Source organism: Peromyscus eremicus, chromosome X, assembly GCF_949786415.1.
Source record: "Peromyscus eremicus chromosome X, PerEre_H2_v1, whole genome shotgun sequence".
Classification (NCBI taxonomy): Eukaryota; Metazoa; Chordata; class Mammalia; order Rodentia; family Cricetidae; genus Peromyscus; species Peromyscus eremicus.
This window is the reverse complement of record NC_081439.1, coordinates 129,086,349-129,106,507: the sequence shown is the minus strand read 5'-3', so window position 1 is coordinate 129,106,507 and position 20,159 is coordinate 129,086,349. Positions and strand designations below refer to the sequence as shown.

The following is a 20,159-nucleotide window of genomic DNA, read 5'->3' as shown; positions in this document are numbered from 1 at the left end:
CTGTGAACAGGCTGCATTTCAAAAGTAAATGTTGTTCCTGTCTAGAAAACTGAAGCTATTTTCCATATAGAAGCAATGATATAAAAAGGGAGTTAGGCTCTTAGACAAGCCCTCAAAACCAGAAAACCCCAAACTGGATCCAGAACATGGTTTAGCTATATATGAACTCAGTATCCTAACAGTGAGATAATCACACACCTTAATCTGATTTCTATTTAAATTTCAAATTTTGACTGGGACTCTAGGATTCAACTCTCTGATTTGGTAACCCCAATAGAAGCAGCGGGCCCTCTCTGATGGACATGGCAGCAAAGAGGAAGTTCAAGGGAGGAAGAGGTAGTGCCTGTCCCTGAAAAAGAGGTGAAATCCTGCTTTATTTAACTGAAAGACACTGACTTCGGCAGTATTATTCCTGTGCCTGTGGCCTGTGAATTCTAACTAAACATGCAGCCTGTGTGTGGGAAAGCTCTAGCCAAAAGAAACAACACACATGGACAGAACCTTAGAAAAACAAACAGTTGTAACGGTCTTCAGTAGTAGTTTAATGTTTCTGTACCCTGTTGCAAAATCTCCAGTGCTAGTATCTAACCACTAGATGTTGAATGAGAAACATGTCATCAAAAAGAAAAATTGCCAGGTTATTAGCTTTATGGATTTACTAAAGAGAGAGAAGAACACCTGAATGGGAACACCACACACTCTGGCTGTAAAACATAAAAAATCATTCTGAAACTCTCAGAAAACTTCCTTCCTTAGTGCCAGAAGGTGCTATGCAGGCTGATGATGTGGGGAAAAAAGACATCAAATTACCCAGTGCTGGACCCAGCATACTAAAGTATCAAGTTACTAAAAAGGATATGTTCACTAGTGCAATAGTGGCATGACTGTTATGGAGTAACTGAATGTTTTCTAATTAGATGTGAGGTCTGCTCCACAGGAGGGAATTTCATTCTTGGTTCTGGAATCCTAGTCAAAATCCCATGGCTGGTAAGTTTATAGGCCCTAATGTAGAACTTGCTATTATTCTTTTCCTAAGTGGTCATGCTAACAAATTGCCTTCTAAGTATTATATTTATACCCATAGACCTAGTCTGCTCTCAACCTTAGAGAAGCTTCTGTTTGCAGTGAACAATATGTAACTGATCAAAGTGCTGAGAATAAGATACTGAATGCTTGGCCCTGAATAGGACATCTATTTCTACCCATACCCCTTTCTGCCACCAAGGCTCAGAGAACACTGTGAGGAGGAGGTGGAAAGAATGTAAGAGGTTGAGAGGGTGAAAAGAGTGCTGTTAAATGCTGTGTTCTGGACATTACATGGCTATCACAGTTACCTGCACATGACTTATACAAGGTAAAGCCAACTAAAATACTGCCATGGATGTGGCAGATGATCTCCAGGCCCCACACCAAATTGTCAGAGAGATTAACAGTAAATAGTTGCTGAGGGAGGGAGAATCATTTTTCATTGAGGATATTACCACTGTAAGTATCCTATGCTCCAGTGGATGACCCCACAACCATGTATCTATGAGCACCTTTACCCCATAGTAAGTTATCAAAAAAAAAAAAAAAAAGACATGTGGTTGGGAGTACATGGGGAGGAGCTGGAGAAGGGAGATAGAAGCAGATGTGATCATATGCCATTTTATACATTGGAATTCTCAAAAACAAAAGATTAACAAGAAAGAAAAATCTTGCAGTTAAAAAGGTGTTCTAAATTAACTGATGAAATTCTTCAAAATGAATTAAAGCCCCTAAGTTCCTAAGCAGAGACTTTTTGGGTTAAGAAGCTTAAAAACAACCTGGGTTTTGGAGGGATTGCATTCAAATATCAAAATTTACTACGTTATATACTTTAAATATGTAAAGTTTATCACTTCTTAACTGTACCTCAACAAAGTTGGCAGAAAGTAAATAAAAGGAATATGAGGCTTTCGGTAATAAAAGCCTCAAAACTGAATGGCTCCCCACCTAGAGCTTCATTCTGGACCACCCCACTTGACTAGGCATATTTCTAATTCTTCTAACCATTATCTCCATCACTATCACTGACTGTGCCTTACTTCCTGATAATAGCACTTTAAAACAGTGTTTACTGATCTCTCCTTTCAGATGAGAAAATAAACTTTCTCAAGCTACTACCTCCCTCTTCCCAATCTCTATGGGTCTAAAGTTCATGTTTATTTCTTCCAGTGTTTTCCTTCAGCAGGAGTTCTGTCATAAAGACACTTGAGTCTTTTATGTTCAAGCCACTTCTCTGAACACCTGATAAACATTAACTTTTTATTTTTAGGCTAGCTGAGAGATAATAACTATTCCTTATCCCAGTTCTTTGATGAGAAAAGAAAGGCACAGTTAAGAAAACTGGCCAAAAAAATTTAAAAAGTCAATGAAGTGATTCCTAATGATATTCTGCTATACTTGTAGACTGAAGCCTGAGAGGCTTGATCCAGCAACTGATGGGAGCAGATGCAGAGACCAACAGCCAAACATTAGGCAGAGCTTGGTGAACTATAGAGGAGAAGAAGGATTGTAGAAGCCAGTGGGGTCAAGGATACTATGAGAATATGGCCCACAGAATCAACTATGCAGGGTTCACAAAAGGCTCACAGAGACTGAAGCAACAATCAGGGAGCCTGCATGGGTCTGACCTAGGTCCTCAGCATATATGCTACAGTTGAGTAGCATGGTGTTTTTGTGTGACTCCTAACAGTGGGAGCAGGGGCTCTCTCTGACAGTTTTGTTGGCTTTGTGGAATCTTTTCATCCTACTGGGTTGCTTCATCTAGCCTTAATATGGGAGTTTGTGCCTAGTCTTAGTATAAGTAGTTATGCTGTATTTAGTTGATAACCCTGAGAAGCCTGCCCTTTTCAGAAGGGAAACAGAGGAGGAGTGGTGTGGTGATATTTTATCTGTGTACCTAAATAAAGCTTATCTGAGGATCATAGGAAAAAGCCAGCCACTACATTAAACATAGATGTCAGGCAATGGTAGCACATGCCTTTTACCCTTGCCCCTGAAAATATACAAAGAGGAGATTATATTAAATATTTAGGATATAAAATAGGTCTACAAAAAATTAGACCAAAAAAGGTGCAAAATAGGAGACATCAATTACGGACTCTTAATGACTTTCAAAGATTATTTGGAGACATTTCCCATCTACAAACTGTTGTTAGGGTAAAAAATTATGAACTGAGTAATTTGTTCAAAACCATAGAGGGTTACAGGGACTTAAATAGTCCAAGAGAATTATCAGTAGAAGCTGAGAGAGAACTGGCTTTAGTGGAAAAGAAAATACAGGATGCACATATGGATCATGTGGATCCAAAGCTTGATTGCATTTTGTTTATTTTACCCTCTAAGCATTCTCCTACAGGAATTTTAATGGGGAGGGAAGATATTATGTTGCAATGGATATTTCTACCAAATAAACAGAGTAAAAAATTAAAAACTTATGTGGAAAAGATCTCTGACTTGATTTTAAAAAGAAAATTGAGACTCCGTCAATTAGCAGGAATAGACTCAGCAGAAATTGTAGTACCTTTAAGTAAGAATGAAATTGACAAATTATGAGCAGAAAGTGAATCTTGGCAAAGAGCTTGCAATAATTTTTTGGGAGAGATTAAGAGCAAATATCCCAAAAGTGATAGAATTCAACTTATAAAGAGAGCTGATTGGATCCTACCTCGCATTGTATGGGAAACTACAATATCTGGAGCCCCTACATTTTATACAGATGCAAACAAACAAGGAAAGGCAGGTTATAAATCAGAAAATTTAAATAAAGTGGTTCAAAGTCCTTATAATTCAGTTCAAAATTGGAATTGTATGCTATTCTGATGGTATTAATGGATTTTTCAGAATTTCTCAATATAGTTACTGACTCTCAGTGGGCTGAAAGAGTGGTCTTACATATTGAGACTGCAGAATTTATTCCTGATGAGTCAGAATTACCTTTGTTATTTATTCAGTTACAAGATATAATCAGGAATAGAAAGCATCCCTTATATATAACTCACATCTGATTCCATACGGGTCTGCCAGGACCTCTAGCACAAGGTAATGATGAGACAGATAAACTATTGATAGGAAATGTGCTGGAGGCCTCAGAATTTCATAAAAAAAATCATATCAATAGTAAAGGTTTAAAAAAGGATTTTTCTATAACCTGTCCACAAGCCAAGGAAATTGTAAGCAAATGTCCTACTTGTTAATTTTACAATCAGACTCCACTACCAGCCGGATGTAACCCAAAGGGTACTCAGAGGAATGAAATCTGCCAGATGGATGTGTTTCACTTAGCCAAATTTGAAAAAATTGAAATATGTATACCATAGGATATTCAGGATTTCAGTGGGCAACTGCTTTGAGTTCTGAAAAAGTTGATTCAGTAATCACGCATTTGCTAGAAGTTACCCCATCATAGGTACACCTGCACAAATTAAAACTGACAATGCTCCAGCATATGTCTCTGGTAAAATGAAACAGTTTTTTGCTTATTACAATATAAAGCATACTACAGGTAAATCTCATAATCCTACAGGCCAAGCAGTCATAGAAGGATCAAACAGAACTCTAAAGGATATGCTAAATAAACAGAAAGGAGTAACAAAAATTCCCAAAAATACATTACATAATGCTCTGTCAACTTTGAATTTTCCCAATGCTAATGAGAAAGGAACAGCAGCTGCAGAGAGACATTGGATAATAGAAAAAACCTACAGAATTAAATCAGCCTATATACTTTAAAGATTTGCTGACCTCAGAATGGAAACCAGGATATGTGTTACATTGGGAATAAGATTTTGCTTTTGTTTCAACAGGAGAAGAAAAGCTATGGATACCATCAAAATTTTAAAGGTTTGATTTGAACAAGAGAGACCTCTTAATCAGAAGAGGTGAATGTTCATTAACCAGCAAGACCATCCAATTTAAATTAACTTATACCACTAACAAATGCTTTTCACTAGGCCAGATATAACTTGCCAAAAGGAAACCTACCCAAAGTTAGGGTTGGGGAAGGGTTTTTATTTTTGTCTTTTAGGAGAATGAAGGCTAAGGAATCTGAAGAACACTGGACAAATGAGACATCTGAAGAAAAAGGACAAATCATCCAGAAAAAAATATGTCCCAAGAAGAAGAGTAAATTGGCCTATTGGAAATCATGACCAAGCCTAACAGCAAATTTAAAGTCTCCAAAAAAGATGATAGTGTCCCGCAACAATGATTCCACATAAATAATAATAATACCACTAAGCTGACCAACATCACCCAAGAATTGGCTTTGGACTACAGACTGCTCAGGACAATTTCAAGATGGCTAGCTGAGATGATCCAGCCTCACAGACTATTCAAGCAAGGACTTGAAACAAGCCCTGCATTTTTCCATTATACAGAGACTGGACAACAAATGATACAGCTACCTCTCCCAGGACTTGACAACCCAAATTTTTTTCTTTTTAGGATCTCCTAAAGATGCCTTCACCCCCAGACAGCAGGAAGTAATTTTAAGAACACAACACCCACATTCCCAAGAGGTGGGGTGGGTGGTTTTGGTCATTCTATGAGTTTTGGATAAATGTCATGTTTAGGTTGGTTGGCTACAAGTTGTTATTGTTAAAGGTCAGGGAAAAGGCTAAACAAAGGAAATTAGATTCAGGGTTCTTGTTTTTTAAAAAAGAGGATATAGATATGATAAGATATAAAAGTAGCCGGGCGGTGGTGGCGAACGCCTTTAATCCCAGCACTCGGGAGGCAGAGGCAGGCGGATCTCTGTGAGTTTGAGGCCAGCCTGGGCTACCAAGTGAGTTCCAGGAAAAGCGCAAAGCTACACAGAGAAACCCTGTCTCGAAAAACCAAAAAAAAAAAAAAGATATAAAAGTAGATTACTGAATGCCAACTACTAATTTTAAATATTTTATATAGGATTGGATTTTGTATATTGTATATAACAAATGTTTATGGATACAAATTTGAGATTGATTTTGTTAGAAAATACTGTACATACATTTCTAATCTTGTTCAAAGTATTGTACCTATACAGTTCATTTAACGATGTAGTGAAATTTGCTAGTCCTTGAACGTTATTATTACCAACTATTTAGGATATAAAGAATTGTAAGTTAGTAGTTAGTCATTACAATCAAACTTGTCATATTAGGTATGTTTTCAAGGTCAAGCAGAGATATATTTTAGGTACATAGGTCATCTTCAAACATTTCAGAGATCTATAGAATATGGCATTTAAGATATTTTAATATCATAGTTTTTTTTTCCTTTTTTATGACAATGAGACATGTTTGCTCCAGGTAGTACCAATCTACTTCAGAGAAGATGGGCACTTTTCACATGGAGTTTACTTTCATTGCGGCAAAAATTAGCCATTGGGCAAGAAAGTGCCTTTGCATCGACTGCTGACAGTATGCTGTCCAAAATGGACAAGCAGGTCACAAAACAAAGGGCTGGTAATCCTTTCCAAGAAAAGCTAGGAAAGCTCTTTAGAAAATCCTGCTTCACAAATGAGTCTGTCAGATATGCTAAGCCTGTAGGCCGAAGATGATGCCCAACATTGCAGAGAAACATCAGGTGACTGTCCAGGCAGTGGGCTGTTTCTGTTATAACTGACATTTTTTGGAAGTTGCTTGTTTGCACTTCCTGTTTTACTAGATAACATTAATTCTTTCTCGGGTCTCTGAGGGAGTTGAAGACTAGATAGTTGTAGCTACAGTTCTCTTTGTTAATAATTTCAGAAAAGAAACTCATTAAGAGGTGTAAAGTGTCTAAGTTTGAAAGACATCAAAAGATAGTTTTCAGTTGGTAATATAAGTTAGGATAGAAAGTGAATTAAGTACATTTTGGACTCATCAAAATAGGATAGATAATGGAATATTTTCTCTGAATTTGTCAAATGCAAATGGACTAGACATTGTTGATGTACTTAGTGCTTGTATATATTGTATATAGTTATTGTGCTTATTGTATATAGTTTTTCTTATATTAGTTAGAACTTTTTTATAGTAGACAAAAAATGGGAAATGTGGTGATATTTTATCTGTGTACACCAATAAAGCTTATCTGAGGATCAGAGGAAAAAAGTCAGCCACTATATTAAACACAGAAGTCAGGCAATGGTAGCACATGCCTTTTATCCTAGCATTCAGGAGGCAGAGATCCACTTGGATCTCTATGAGTTCAAAGCCACACTGGGGAACAGAGCCAAGCATGGTGACACATGCCTTTAATCCCAGTACTAACAATAGAGGTCTGGAGGTCTGTGCAGACAGATAGGAAGTGTTATCGCTGGGCAGAGAGAGGAAATGAGATGGCAGAACAAAAAGGCATATTGACATGGGTATACAGGAAATAGGTCTCTTTGGAGATTGAGGGCTGGTAAGGTGAGGTTGGAGTGCCTTTTACTATTCCTCTGATCTCTCAGGTTTTAACCCCAATATCTGGCTCTGAGTTTTTTATTAATAAGACCGTTTAGCAATTCATGTTACAGAGTGGATCCTGGGGAGAAGGGAGGGGGAAGGAAAGATTGGGAGGAAAAGAGGGAGGGGAAATTGTGGTAGGGATGTAATGTATGAGAGAATAATAAATAAAAAAAAGAAAAAACTGACTAAACTTAAGGTAGCAGAGCTGCTAGTTAAACCCTGGTATTCCTGCCCCACATCTGCTCCCCTAACAACTCTGCCCTTATCTGGGATCTCAGTGTGGGATCTGACAATTAACACAGAAAGCCCACTTTGATCTCTCTGCAGTACACATAGGATCTCTTAACTTGATTTAGGTTTGTTGAAGAAACCAACAGCACCCTGTCAGCCACCTCTCTTCTTCCTCTATCTCAACTCATCTACTCCAGTATGTTGTAGTATTTTCACATTTGTCCCAATTCTTGGTAAAGGGACAAACAGCAAGAAATGAACACTAGAAGGAAGCCATCACAATAATTTTTTTTAACTACTGTAGAACAAAATAGAGGCAGAGTCTAACAGACAGATGGCAGAACTTCTTGTTAGTGTCTTTGCTATTGGAAGAAAATAGCTGGACAGTTTGGAAAGAGACAGTAACCCATTTTTAAGCTCACATGATTCTTAAGCTGCTATAAATCCTCGATGACCAAGACAGGAGAGTGTTAGGAGGTGTGCATGGGCTTGCCTCAAAGTCTTAGGGGTATGTTTCTCTCTGGCTCCCTTTGCTCTTCTCCTGAAATGAGCCCTTTCAGATACACATAGAAATTTCCTTCCTGCTGGAATTAGATTCTGATGTAAGCCAGAGGAGATAGCAGTGCCTTAAGTCAGGAGGAGCCTAGGTAGTCTCCCAGTGTATGTCTTGGGAGCTTCATTTTCACAAAAGAGCACTGTACTTTTTTAGTCAATGTAATTCTCTTAAGATTCATCCCAGTTGAGGAGTATATCACTATTTGTTTTTTTATTGTTGACCAATATTCTAATCATCCTGACAGGCATGTGGTGATATCTCTGCATGGTTTTAATTTGCAAGTCCACCCCTTACCTCTATTACACATTTGTTGATGAACTTTTCATGAGCTTCTTTAGTGAAAGGCCTCATACCTTTTGTTCATTTTCACTGTTAAGTTTTGAGTATTCTTTATGTATTCTAGATATTATTGTTTATCAGTTTGAGGTTTCCAAATATACTCTCTCCTGTTCTGTAGCTTGTCAATTTGGGGGTATTGAGAATTCTGGCCAGTTTTTCTTCATTACTTTACTGTACTTCAGGTTGTTCTTGTGTTATTTTATAGACCATTTCCAGATATTTTAGTTATATTCAGTGTGAAAAAGAAAAATTCATTTGCTCTACCTTTGCAGAAGCAGAAAAGCAAGTTTCAACATTTTAAAAACATAATTCCTTTTCATAGAATGATCGTTTCTCATCTACTATAGTGATTTAAAACTAGACAGCTATTGTTCAGACAGATAATAATGGGGCTTTGTAAAAATGCTTCTATAGGGACATATTATACCTTCAATTCTCCACATCTCTCTCTTATACTTGCCTTCCTTGTTAACTGTCCCATGTAGGCATCTGAGTCTGCAAACTATGATTAATAAGTAAGTCATGTAGCCAGGTTTTCAGCCATAGATTATGATAGTGGATCCTGAAAGGGCATGCTCAAGCTTCCATTTTCATAGACTAGCACCCAACTCAGGAAACATGAACCAAGACCTAATTCAAGCATAATAAGGTGCTCCCCATATACTGTTTCCCAGTTCCCTCCAAAGTCCTTCTGGAAATTTCTTTTGAAGATCCAGAGACTAATTATAGCACACTCCTGGTTCAACAATACCTAGATTTCTTTGCCAAATAGTCTAAACTAAGAAAGTGGAGAAAATTTATGTACTGCCCTCCCAATTTTCTCCTTTTTTTATAGTTTACACTATTTAAAGATGAAATCTAGGGATTACTGTGTGCACAGGGTAAGGGGAGTAAAAAGACAGCAGAGGAACAGAGAAGTGATAATGATAATGCTAGAGCCAGAAGAAGCAAGATGGTCACATAGTACACTAACTGGTAGAAGCAGACTGGAATCAAGTCCTTTTGAACAAAACATAATTGAAAAACATTCTAGAAATAAAGGCATTTAGATACTTAAAATCTGATCATGAATCTTTCAGCATTACAGTTAAGGAAACCCCAAAGACTATACAAGTTTGCACACTGAGAGATTACACAAGGTCACAGAGCTAGCCAGTACTGTTTGTACTACTCCATAAAACTCCCTCTTCCTGCACAAGTTGTACTTTCCAAATAATGGAAGTTATGATTGGTTGAGTCATTTCTACTCAATAGAATATTTGAGTCCCTGGAAATATTTCAGTATAATTTCTAAAAGTATTATGACATCTACTCTATGAAAATTACATTCAGATCATAGTATTATTTTTTTTTTACAAATTCAAGGAGAAAATTTGAAATAATGTCTTTATTAATTCTTTGAGAATTTCATACTATGTATTTTGATCATATTCACAAACCCACCCTCAAGATTTTTTTCTGTATGTTGGCCTGGTTAAATGAAAGCAATCAAGTTGGCAAAGGGAGGATAAAAAAAGAAAACATTTTATTACATTTCTTCGAATAATGTTAATTATCAGGTTAATTTTTTAGGATGGCTTGGTATTAATGTAAGCATTTATTAACTAGTAGTATCTGTCTACCTTTTCAGGTGACAATGTCTGCCAAATACCTCTCATTTCACAATTCTACCTCTACAAATTGAGCTTGCTGTAACTACATAACACTTGTAACACTGGTCTTTCCATGTGCATAAGAACTGTAGGAGACTAGGTATAGTACAGCACATCTGTACTCCCAATACACTAGAGGGAAGAGCCACGAAGATGTGGACTTTGTGTAGAGAGGAGAAGAAGGAATAAAATTGGGAGGGAGAGAGAGAGGAGAGCATGAGAAAGGGGAGGGGATGAGGGATAGGAAAGGAGGAAAGGAGGACTAAAGAGGGGAGGAGAAGAGAAAGGAAAAGAGCAGAGGGGAAAGGAGAGGGAAATGTGGAGATAAGATTCAAGGACAGGACAGGCAGTGGAGAAGGGAAGAACAAATGGGAAAGGAGAGATGCAGAAGGAACTAAACACAGAAAGGAGGGTAGAGAAGAATGGGAGGGGTAGAGTGGGGAGAATAGACTAGGAAAGGATTGAAGAGGGAGGAGAAAGGAAAAGAAAGGATGAAGAAGCAGGAGGAAGAAAAGAAAACAGAAAACAGGGATGAGAGAAGAAAAGGGAGGCAAATGGAGACCCATGGGAGAAAAGGGTAAACAGGTGAGAAGAGAAGAAGGGAGGGAGGTACACTGAGAAATGGATGGAAAGGGAAGGGAGGTGAGGAGAGGAGAGAAAGAAGGAGGGAGAGAAACAGAAGAGAAAGGGGAGGGAGAGAAGAGGAAAGGCGAGTATGGGAAAGAGAGGGAAGAGAAAGAAAGGAGGGAGGGGAAGAGAGGGAGTGGAGACAGGACAGGAGGAAAGGGAACGAAGGAAAAGGAAGAGGGGAGGAAAGGACTGAAAGAGAAGAGAGATGAGGGAAGGGGAGAACAGAAAGAAGACAGGATAGAGGGGAGAAGAGAGGAGGGGAGTAGAAAGAGAAGGGGGAGGAAGGGGAAGTGATAGGAAGGAAGGAGGGAAGGAAAGAGGAGTATATTTGAGAGGAAAGAAATAGAGAAGGGGAGGGCACTTGAAAGAAGAGAAGGGCTAAGAGGAGGAGGGAGGAGGGAGGAGAGAGGAGTCAGCACCAAATCTGTATGTGTTTTCAGTAAGATATTTACACAATAAATAATGTCAAATTTTATCTATTAATGGCTGCAACTTCAATCCTCCTGAAATTGTATTTGAACCTTTAGGTCAAACTCTATGCCATGACTCCTATGCCAGAGAGTTTCCAAAACCCCAAATGGTTACTCTGAGTTTTATCAGTAGTATGTACAAGAGTTTGTGTAGTTTAGGAATATTTTATGCTTTTATTATTTAAAATATAATTCTTTGAAGAAGATATAACTCACAAATTACAAACTTAACGTCAACTTTGTAGATTTAGTTATAAAACATGCTATTTTACAATAATCCATCAAAAGCTTTGACTATGATCTGATGTAAGAACTTAAACTTCAATTTTCAAAATGTATGAAAACCTTATTTTTTATGAAAAGCAACTATTAAATCATTTTAGCATGAGCTGATTCTGCTACACAAAATTTGTAAATTGATTGAAATTGATAAAACTTTAGTTATTTCATGTAAAAGATCCAGTGAACATATACATTAGAAAGCTAGTCAACATTCAATCATATTTGTTATTTGTTTTAGTATTTTGAGACAGTATCCCAGGTTAGCAGTAAACTCAGTATGTAGCTCAGGTCAGCCTTGAACTAGAGTTGATCATCCTGCCTCAGCCCCCCAAATGCTGAGATTACTGAAGTGTGCCACCATAACTAGCTGCATTTACTCTTGTGCAGAACCCACATGACACCATTAAGCCATAATGAAAATTTTACAGTTAACTTTTAATAGGCAATAAAGAAAATCACCCCAAAGTATGAGCACTATCCTCTGCTGACAGGGGTCCTTCAATGGACACTTTCAGGTAAAGTGGGGGCAACAGGCTACCAGCATCTCCCAACCGTACACAGAGTGGCTTCCTGATTATGTTTTGAAGACCAACAGCCTCAGATACTCCCTTGTCACCATGCATGAAAATCAGAATCTGGAGACACTATTAAGAGATATACTACCAGTCTTCGAGTGGCAGGTTATCCCATTTCTACTAGTCTACAACCTTTGGTAAGCATAATCAATGGCAACTGCTGGCTTGGTGAAGTGGACAGCATAAGAGCAAATCTCAACCACAGGTGCTGGAGTCTGTTTCTGAACTTGTGTTCTGATCTAACAAGGAGAGGATGTTAAAAAGTCCTCAACAAGGAGCAGTTATAAAGAAGTAGGATGTTGGCTGAAGCTCTTGAACTATTTGTGAGATTTGCTAGCTTCTGAGAGCTGCTCACTGATAACTGAATGTATTCCATGTATGCTTGTGAAACATTCACTCAATCCTATCAGGCAAAAACAACCAAATCAAACCAAAACAAAATTCAAGCAAACACAAAGAAAATATCAACAGTTTCACTTAGTGTATCTGTTAACAGCTTATTGGAATCAAAACATTAGTTTGTAGGTTGAACAAAGATGGAATACCTGAGATTTTTGCTTGTTCTTTCGTTCAATAACTATTTACTGAGTATGTATTAAGCTCCAAGACAGTGCTAGGAACTAGTCTGTGCCACCAAGAAACCTCTCACTCTTAATCTTAGACTATGCAGGGAATCCAACTTTTAAAATAAATAAAGGCTTCTCACACCAGTAAGGCATGAAAAATGAGGCTGTCCCATTTTGTGCTGTAAGTGGTTTAGAATGATAGTATCCATATATTAATGAATACTCAAATGCAATACTTAAATACAAAAACATGTTTGTGAAGTAAAGGAATGTCCATCAAGATGTGATTTCTACACAAAATAATAACAAAGTAAGCAGATATGTTTCTTTTTGTTTGCCTGCTGATTGATGGGAGTCTCACTCTGTAACCACCCTGGCCTTGAATTTTGTCTGTAGAGAATAGGCTAGCTTCAAACTCTCTTGCAACTGTTGGCATGTCACAAGCATGCTCTATTATGCCCACTACACATGATAAAACAGAGCTTGATTTTTTTAATTATTCAAAACCTTAGGACAATTTTTCGTGTCAATTATAAAACTATAACCACAAACAAGAGACATAGGTAATATTTTCCTTCTATATTTCAGATTGAACACTAGAGTACCTTTGTCCTTGCCACTCCCAAAGGGTAATTTAACATCAAGCAATCAAAGGCTCATGTAAACTAAAACTACAAAGCTTCTTGGGTACATTATTATACCAATAATGAATTAAACACTCAATGTTACTTACCTTGTAATCTCTGGACACATTTTCTGATGTCACTGAACCTGAAATCTGACTAGAAATTGTAGCAGCTATAAGCTGTTTACACCATTCAACATGTGACCCTGTAGGACTAAAAGAAATAGTGTGATTAAAAATCTTTAAACCTGGGCTCCTAATGTGAAACAAAGTGTCCTGGGTAAGAATAAATAAATACAGTTTTTTTTTGGTTTTTGGAGACAGGGTTTCTCTGTGTAGCTTTGCGCCTTTCCTGGATCTCGCTCTGTAGTCCAGGCTGGCCTCAAACTCACAGAGATCCACCTGCCTCTGCCTCCTGAGTGCTGGGATTAAAGGTGTGTGCCACCACTACCCGGCTCAGATACTATTTTTTTAAAACAGTGTCTCATGTACAGCCCAGGCTGGCTTTAACTCACTATATAGCTGAGGATAGCCTTGAACTCTCCATCCTCCATCCTCTACCTCCCAAGTACTGTGATTATAGATATTCACCACAATGTCTTAAACTATTTGGTTGCTTTTCTACTTAATATAAGAATCAATATAGAGAAAACAGAAAATAAAACAGGTTCTAGGTTAGTTTTAGGTGAACCAATCAACCTTTTCCAAAAAGTTTTAAGATTGTAGGTGTTGGGGCTGGAGAGATAAGTTCTTTGGTTAAGAGCACTGCCATCTTTATAGAGGACCCAGTTTCATATTCCCATTGCCCACATGACAGCTCACAACTTTCTGTAACTCCAGTCCCAAAGGATCCAATGTCCTCTTCTGGCCTTTGTGGGCACCAGGCATGTTCATGGTGCACAGACACACATGCAGACAAAACATCTATACACATACAATAAATAATTTTTAAATGATTATACTTATTTAGTTAAGTGGGTAACTCTCTAACATATCACAGAATTCTATTTTATCAAAATTATATGGTAGATATAGTATATACAGAAAATTAACATAATGCATATAGAAAATTAATTCCAAAATGAAATATTTACCTTCAAACATATGATTTTCAAACAAAATTCACCCAAATTCAAGTTGGCTGTTTAAAATCTAGAAAATAGTATACTTTTAGTGGGGGTAAGGCTGATGATAAATTAATATAGAACAAACTAGAAAAGGTATTTTGTATAAGCAATGATGCTACATTACATTTCTGTAAATGCTTTAACTTACAAAAGCTTCTTCCAGTTGTTATGTCAGAGCTTCATAACCAGCTATGACAAAAAGGCAGAACAGACACCAGCCAACTTGACTAGATAAGGAAATGAATGTGCTGAGGCAACACCATATCCAGGAATGTAGCCATCACTCCAGGACCAGCACAGCTGATAGGGACTGATATCCTGAGCTAAAGATGGTCCCACAGATGTTGTAAATACTGCCTCTATATGAAAACACAACAGTGCAAAGAAAATAGTACCCTTTGGTGGTCTAAAAGGCAGCCTTACCCAGCCTCCCAGTGACCCATTTTACAGAAAATAAAACTGAGCTTCTAGGTTTGTCCATGGTCACATGACTGGTGAATGTTTGGCCTGTGCTCAACTGACTTAATAGACTAATAGGCAGACTAGGCAGTGAGAGATTTAAAATTTGCCCTCAGGAACTATACTCCTTTCCAGATCTGTCAAAACAAGAAAAAAAAAAACAACCAACCAACCAAACAAAAAAAACCAATGACACTTAGGACCTTTACTAGGAAGTAAACTTTCATCAGGGAAAAAAAACCAGCAATTTACATTACACATCCACACCTGTGTGTTTGAAAGACAGAACATCTATTTATTGTAGTCTCTGATTAAGGTGGCCCGGTTTTTTTGCTGAATAGGTAGAAATTCCTATGATACACTAGGATTTCATGATCCTAGTAGAAGTCAAAACTCAATCACAATTTCTAGGGGACATAAGGAAAAGGGGAGAAATATTATATACTCTCTCTTTTTCTGCACGTGCTGTGTGTGTGTGTGTGTGTGTGTGTGTGTGTGTGTGTGTGTGTGTGTGTGCTTGTTTTGAAATCGGGTCTCTCTATGTAGTTATGTAGTACTGGCTTTCCTGGAGCTCGCTCTGTAGACCAGGCTGGCCTTGAACTCACAGAGATCCTCCTGCACTGGGGTTAAATGTCAGTGTCCCCTTTATTGACTACTACTTTTCTTTTTTGAAACAGTCTTTTTCTGCAGTGCAGGCTAGACTGGAACTCTCTATATTTACCAACTTGGCCTTGTATATGCAGCAATCCTGCCTCTTCAGTGCTGTATTTATTGGTATTAACCACCACACCAAGCTTCCTTTTTTACCCCTTTTACCATTAGTACCCATCCCTGACAGCAAATATATAAAAATCAACTAGAGGAAATCAACTGCTGAGTAGATCCTGCTCCACTTTCTTGTAATAAGGACACTCCCCTTTACAATTCACTGCTTCCTGGGGTTGACTCACCTCTTCCTGTCCCCACTAATAAATGAGTTGCCCAGGTAGCCCCAGGATTCTTTTTGGGTCCTTGCTGTGGATCTGCCACAGGACTTCTAGAGGCCTACTCCCACCACTTTGAAGAACACACAGAGATAAAACAAATGAGATTTTTTTTAAAGACACAAACACAAGAGATACAGAGTTCTAACAACACTGTTTCAAAGGCAGTCCTTGGCTCCAATTATGCCCACTCCTATCTCTTCCTCTCTTGATTGGTTTTGTGAACCAAATATCTCCCTTGTGGCTTAAAGTTGATTGTGCTTTTTTGAGAAACGGGTGGGTTTATTGGTGTTGATGTGTTTTTGCCATCAGCAACAGGAAGTGGCCTGTGTCAGAGCAGTTACACAGAGTGGTATAATGGGCCCGCCAACAGGAGGTCTGGGTTCAAGTCCTATTTCTGTCACCAGCTAGATCTGTGACCTTTAGGAAGCCACATCCTCTCACAGGACCACAGCTTCTTCTCAAAGAGAAGTGAAATACTCTGAAGACTACACAGGCCTCAAGGTTCAAGGACCACATGTAAGACAAGCTCACAGAGCCCAACTTCCCTTTAGGGGGAGTCACTCCTCAAAGAAAAGCATGCATGGGTGCTTGTTGAGATGTCAGGACTGAGCTCTCTTTTCTCCCTGCTTGTTATCTTGTGCAACTGCCCTCCATGCTCAAGTGGCCTTTCCCAGTTGGACATGGCAGGTATGTCTTAAACTGCTTTCTTTGAAATCTGCTTCACAAGCTTGGTTTCAGCAGCCTTGACACTTGTGGGCACAATGCCCACCTCTCAGAGACACCTAGAGTCCGCACAGCGTAAGACTCACCTGCTTCTCTGTTAAGTGCTAAGTACCTTGAAAATCCTCCCGGCCTTATTACCATGCCGGTTCCTCTTCCCTGAACTGCATCCATCTTCTGTGTCCTCTTCCTGCCTTATGAATTGAAGCCCCAGATAGGTGGCTAAGACCTTCTGGTTTAGGTTTGCAAGCCAGACTAGATTTAGTGTGGTCTCCAAGAATCTGTATTTTCACCTGGGATGATTCTGATGCAGGTTAAGAGAACCATACACATCCTGAGAAGGGATGATAACACAACTTCTTAGGAAAGTAGTCTGCCTGTTCTCACAGATAACAGGCCATCTCTCTTATCAGTTCCTCAAAAGGTACACATTGTGCTCTCACGGCCAAAGTGCTCTCCCTACTCCATGTATTAGGTAACTTCCATTATTTCCTCAATTCAAATGCCTGGCCTCCTTCCATACTGCCCACGTCATTAACATCTTATATCCTCAAATTAAATCAAGTACCACATGTCCCCATAGCCAAAGCATAATGGGTCACTATTGAGGCTGAAGTATAGAGTTTTTTAAAAATACAAATTCCTGGACCTGCCCTAAATCTTTCAATTCAAAATTATTGGGGGTGGGACCTGATCACTTGTAGTTTCTAATAAACACTGAATGAGACATATTGGGGTGACATATTCCAGCTACTTCAAATGATTCAGACCTATGCTGCCACCTGAATATACTTCTATGTTTACCAATAGCCTAGCACTTACCACATACAATTTCAATTATCAGTCTTCAAGCAAAAGTAAAGTTATATTTGTTATTTTCTGAATGGTCAAGAACTCATGTGTTGATGAATACTTTTGGATGAGTGAAGTCCTCGTGGTTCTAAGGGATGTCTTAACTGTGGTTAGTTTTAGTGAAACCTATTGTTCAGTGATTAATGTATTAAAATATACTGTAATTAACACGGAACTAGAAAAATGAGATAGTGCTGCTTGTTGCTCCTGTACCCGTCTTTGGAAACTCCCAAAAGTTCAGCACACTGGAATGACTAAGACAGGCAGGTGTAAACAGCTCAAACGCACTAAACCACTTCACAATTGTTGCCCAAGTGCAGATCTAAGTGGGGAAACTGGATGTTCCAGCCATCTCTTGTTATTACTCGACTGGGTGGTGGCCTTTCCTAGTTGAACATGGCAGGTATGCTTTAACTGACTTATTTTAAATCTACCTCACAAATAGGAGACTGATGTACCCAAGAAAAAAAGAACTGTGTCCTTCAAAGTGTAAAGTACAAAACTGTATTCTTGTCTCATAAGCATTACAGAAGAGGTCCATCTCAGTTTTTCAGATCTGTGTATCTTTACCATCAGTGACAGATCTGTGGCCTATGGGAGGGAGGGAGGGGTGTCTCACCTCCCAGTCTCCACCCCAAGCAGCAGCAGCGAAACTGGATCTTAAAATCACACGATTTAGGCAAGAAGGTGATGTTAAAAACAAGAAGCCAAGCGAAATTTCCTCTGAGAGTATTCTTGGCCGGGGCCACAAACAGAAAAGGGGTTCTCAAGGAACTACTGTATTGGCACCGGTTTGACAGCTCCAAGGCCTCAGGGAGCTGTCAGCTCACAGAGTGGAAGGGAACAGGTGCCCAATCCCCAGCAGGTCCTAGGGCACAGCTTGGACAGGGAAGGCTAGAAGTGACTGTGGAGGAGCCGCCCACCCCCGCTTTGGCCCTGGACCCGGAGCCGGGAACCGCGAGGGGACACTGGGCCTTGAGCTGGGCACCAAGAGGCTGTGGGGTCCAGGGCCCTACTTACCTGTCTAGGGTCTCCATGCTGGGCTGCCGGGAGCCGGCCGAAGCGCCCCCCGCAAGCCGAGATGGTCTCCAGCCAGCTGCCGGCCCTGGCCCCGGGCCCCCAGCGCCCTCGAAGCTCGCCGCCGCCGCGGCCGCCGCTGCCACCGGCCTGTCCATGACTCGTCAAGCCAGGCGCCTCTGGTGAGCCGCAGTCGGAAGTGCAGCGGCGGCAGGCCAGGCTCCGTGACGCGCCCCCTGCCGCCCTGCTCAGCCGCTTGGCCACTCGCATTAGGCGGTGGCCGCCATTAGCTGTCACCTGGCGGCCCCACGTTACCCACAAGGCCGCGCGCGGAGGAGGGGGCGGGAGGGGCGGGGTCGATTCGGGGAGGGCGGTGCGTGGCGCCTGGGGCAACACAGTTCAGCAACAGCTATCTGCCCACCTGCCTGGCCAAGGAAAATGAGGTTAGGTAGCCCAGAAACCCCTCTAACCCTGCTTGAGCAACGGGAACACTACAACCTCTGAGGTTTAGAAACTGCAAAGTGCCTATGTATGACGTGCTTTATTTTACAGACAAATCTGGTACACTGTAGACATACGGGTTTTTGTTTTTGTTTTAAATGATTGAAGAAGCTCTACATTTGAAAAACAAACTTTTTTTTTCTTTCAATTTTGAATCCCAGAAGTGTCTGGGTGGTGACATCCCGGGGCCCTTAAGTGCCTCTAGTCTTGACATCTTAAAGCATAAACAATTCCATGGGGTTTTAGCAATTTCCATTCGGTTCTTCTCTCTATCCTACTTTCCCCCACTCCAACTCCACAAATCCACCTCCCAGCCATCTGTAGGACAACCACATGCTCCAAAGACGCCCTCAGAACTTCTGCCCTTGGTTTATGTTAAGTTTAACATTTAACTTCTGTTATGCAAATCATCGCTATGAAAATCAAGCCAGTATCTGATAAATTAGGACATTCACTTTCTAGGATAGACTTTTTACCCTGTTCATTTTGCTTTGGTTCCAATGTCCAGAACTTATTCTCTATTGTTTCTGCTTGATTTTGTTGCACGTGGGTACAGGATTAAGAGCCATTTGCCTGTGGTTGCATTAGACATGGACAGGAGACCTCTGACCTAGATCTGACTAAGAACATATAAAGAGAGTACTCGGCTACAACCCAGCCAAAATGCTTAACTCATTATTAGGGATTAAATGGTAACATTATCTTCAAATTTCCATGATGGAGTCCTAACTTTCTGGTATATGATGATGGGGACTTTGGGTGCTAATTTGGTCCTGAAGGCAAGGCCCTGATCAGAATAGATTAATGTCCTTGGAATTTTCTTTGAGCTGTCAACCAGCTCTCAAATAAAGACACAGAGACTTATTATGGACGCTCAGCCTTGGCTTAGGCTTGCCCCACTAGCTCTTTTAACTTAATTTAACCTGTTTTTAATTCATGTAATTTTGTCTCAGGGCTTTTTACCTTTTTTTTTTCTTTCTTGTATGTCCTACTTTTCTGCTTCCTCTGAGTCTGGCTGGCTGGCCTCTGATGTCTTCCTGGTGTCTCTTTTTTCTTTCTTCTTCCCCCTCCCCCAGCCTAAATTCCTCCTCCTATTTACTCTCCCTTCCCGGAAGTCCCACCTATACCTCCT

At 39.7% G+C, this 20,159-nt stretch overlaps 1 protein-coding gene across 2 annotated transcripts in view; it reads right to left on the bottom strand.

The window, feature by feature from the left end:
- The window catches only part of Mtmr1 (myotubularin related protein 1), an 89,944-nt gene extending 71,118 nt beyond the window's left edge, over window positions 1–18,826 (bottom strand). For both annotated transcript variants that reach the window (XM_059250256.1, XM_059250257.1), the window contains exons 1-2: window positions 18,530–18,826; window positions 13,474–13,579 (exon numbers count right to left, since the gene is read on the bottom strand). In XM_059250256.1, the coding sequence (XP_059106239.1) occupies window positions 13,474–13,579; window positions 18,530–18,684 (261 nt within the window). In that variant the 5' untranslated portion in view covers window positions 18,685–18,826. The remainder of the gene's footprint in view (window positions 1–13,473; window positions 13,580–18,529) is intronic.
- Between the last annotated feature and the right edge of the window lie 1,333 nt (window positions 18,827–20,159).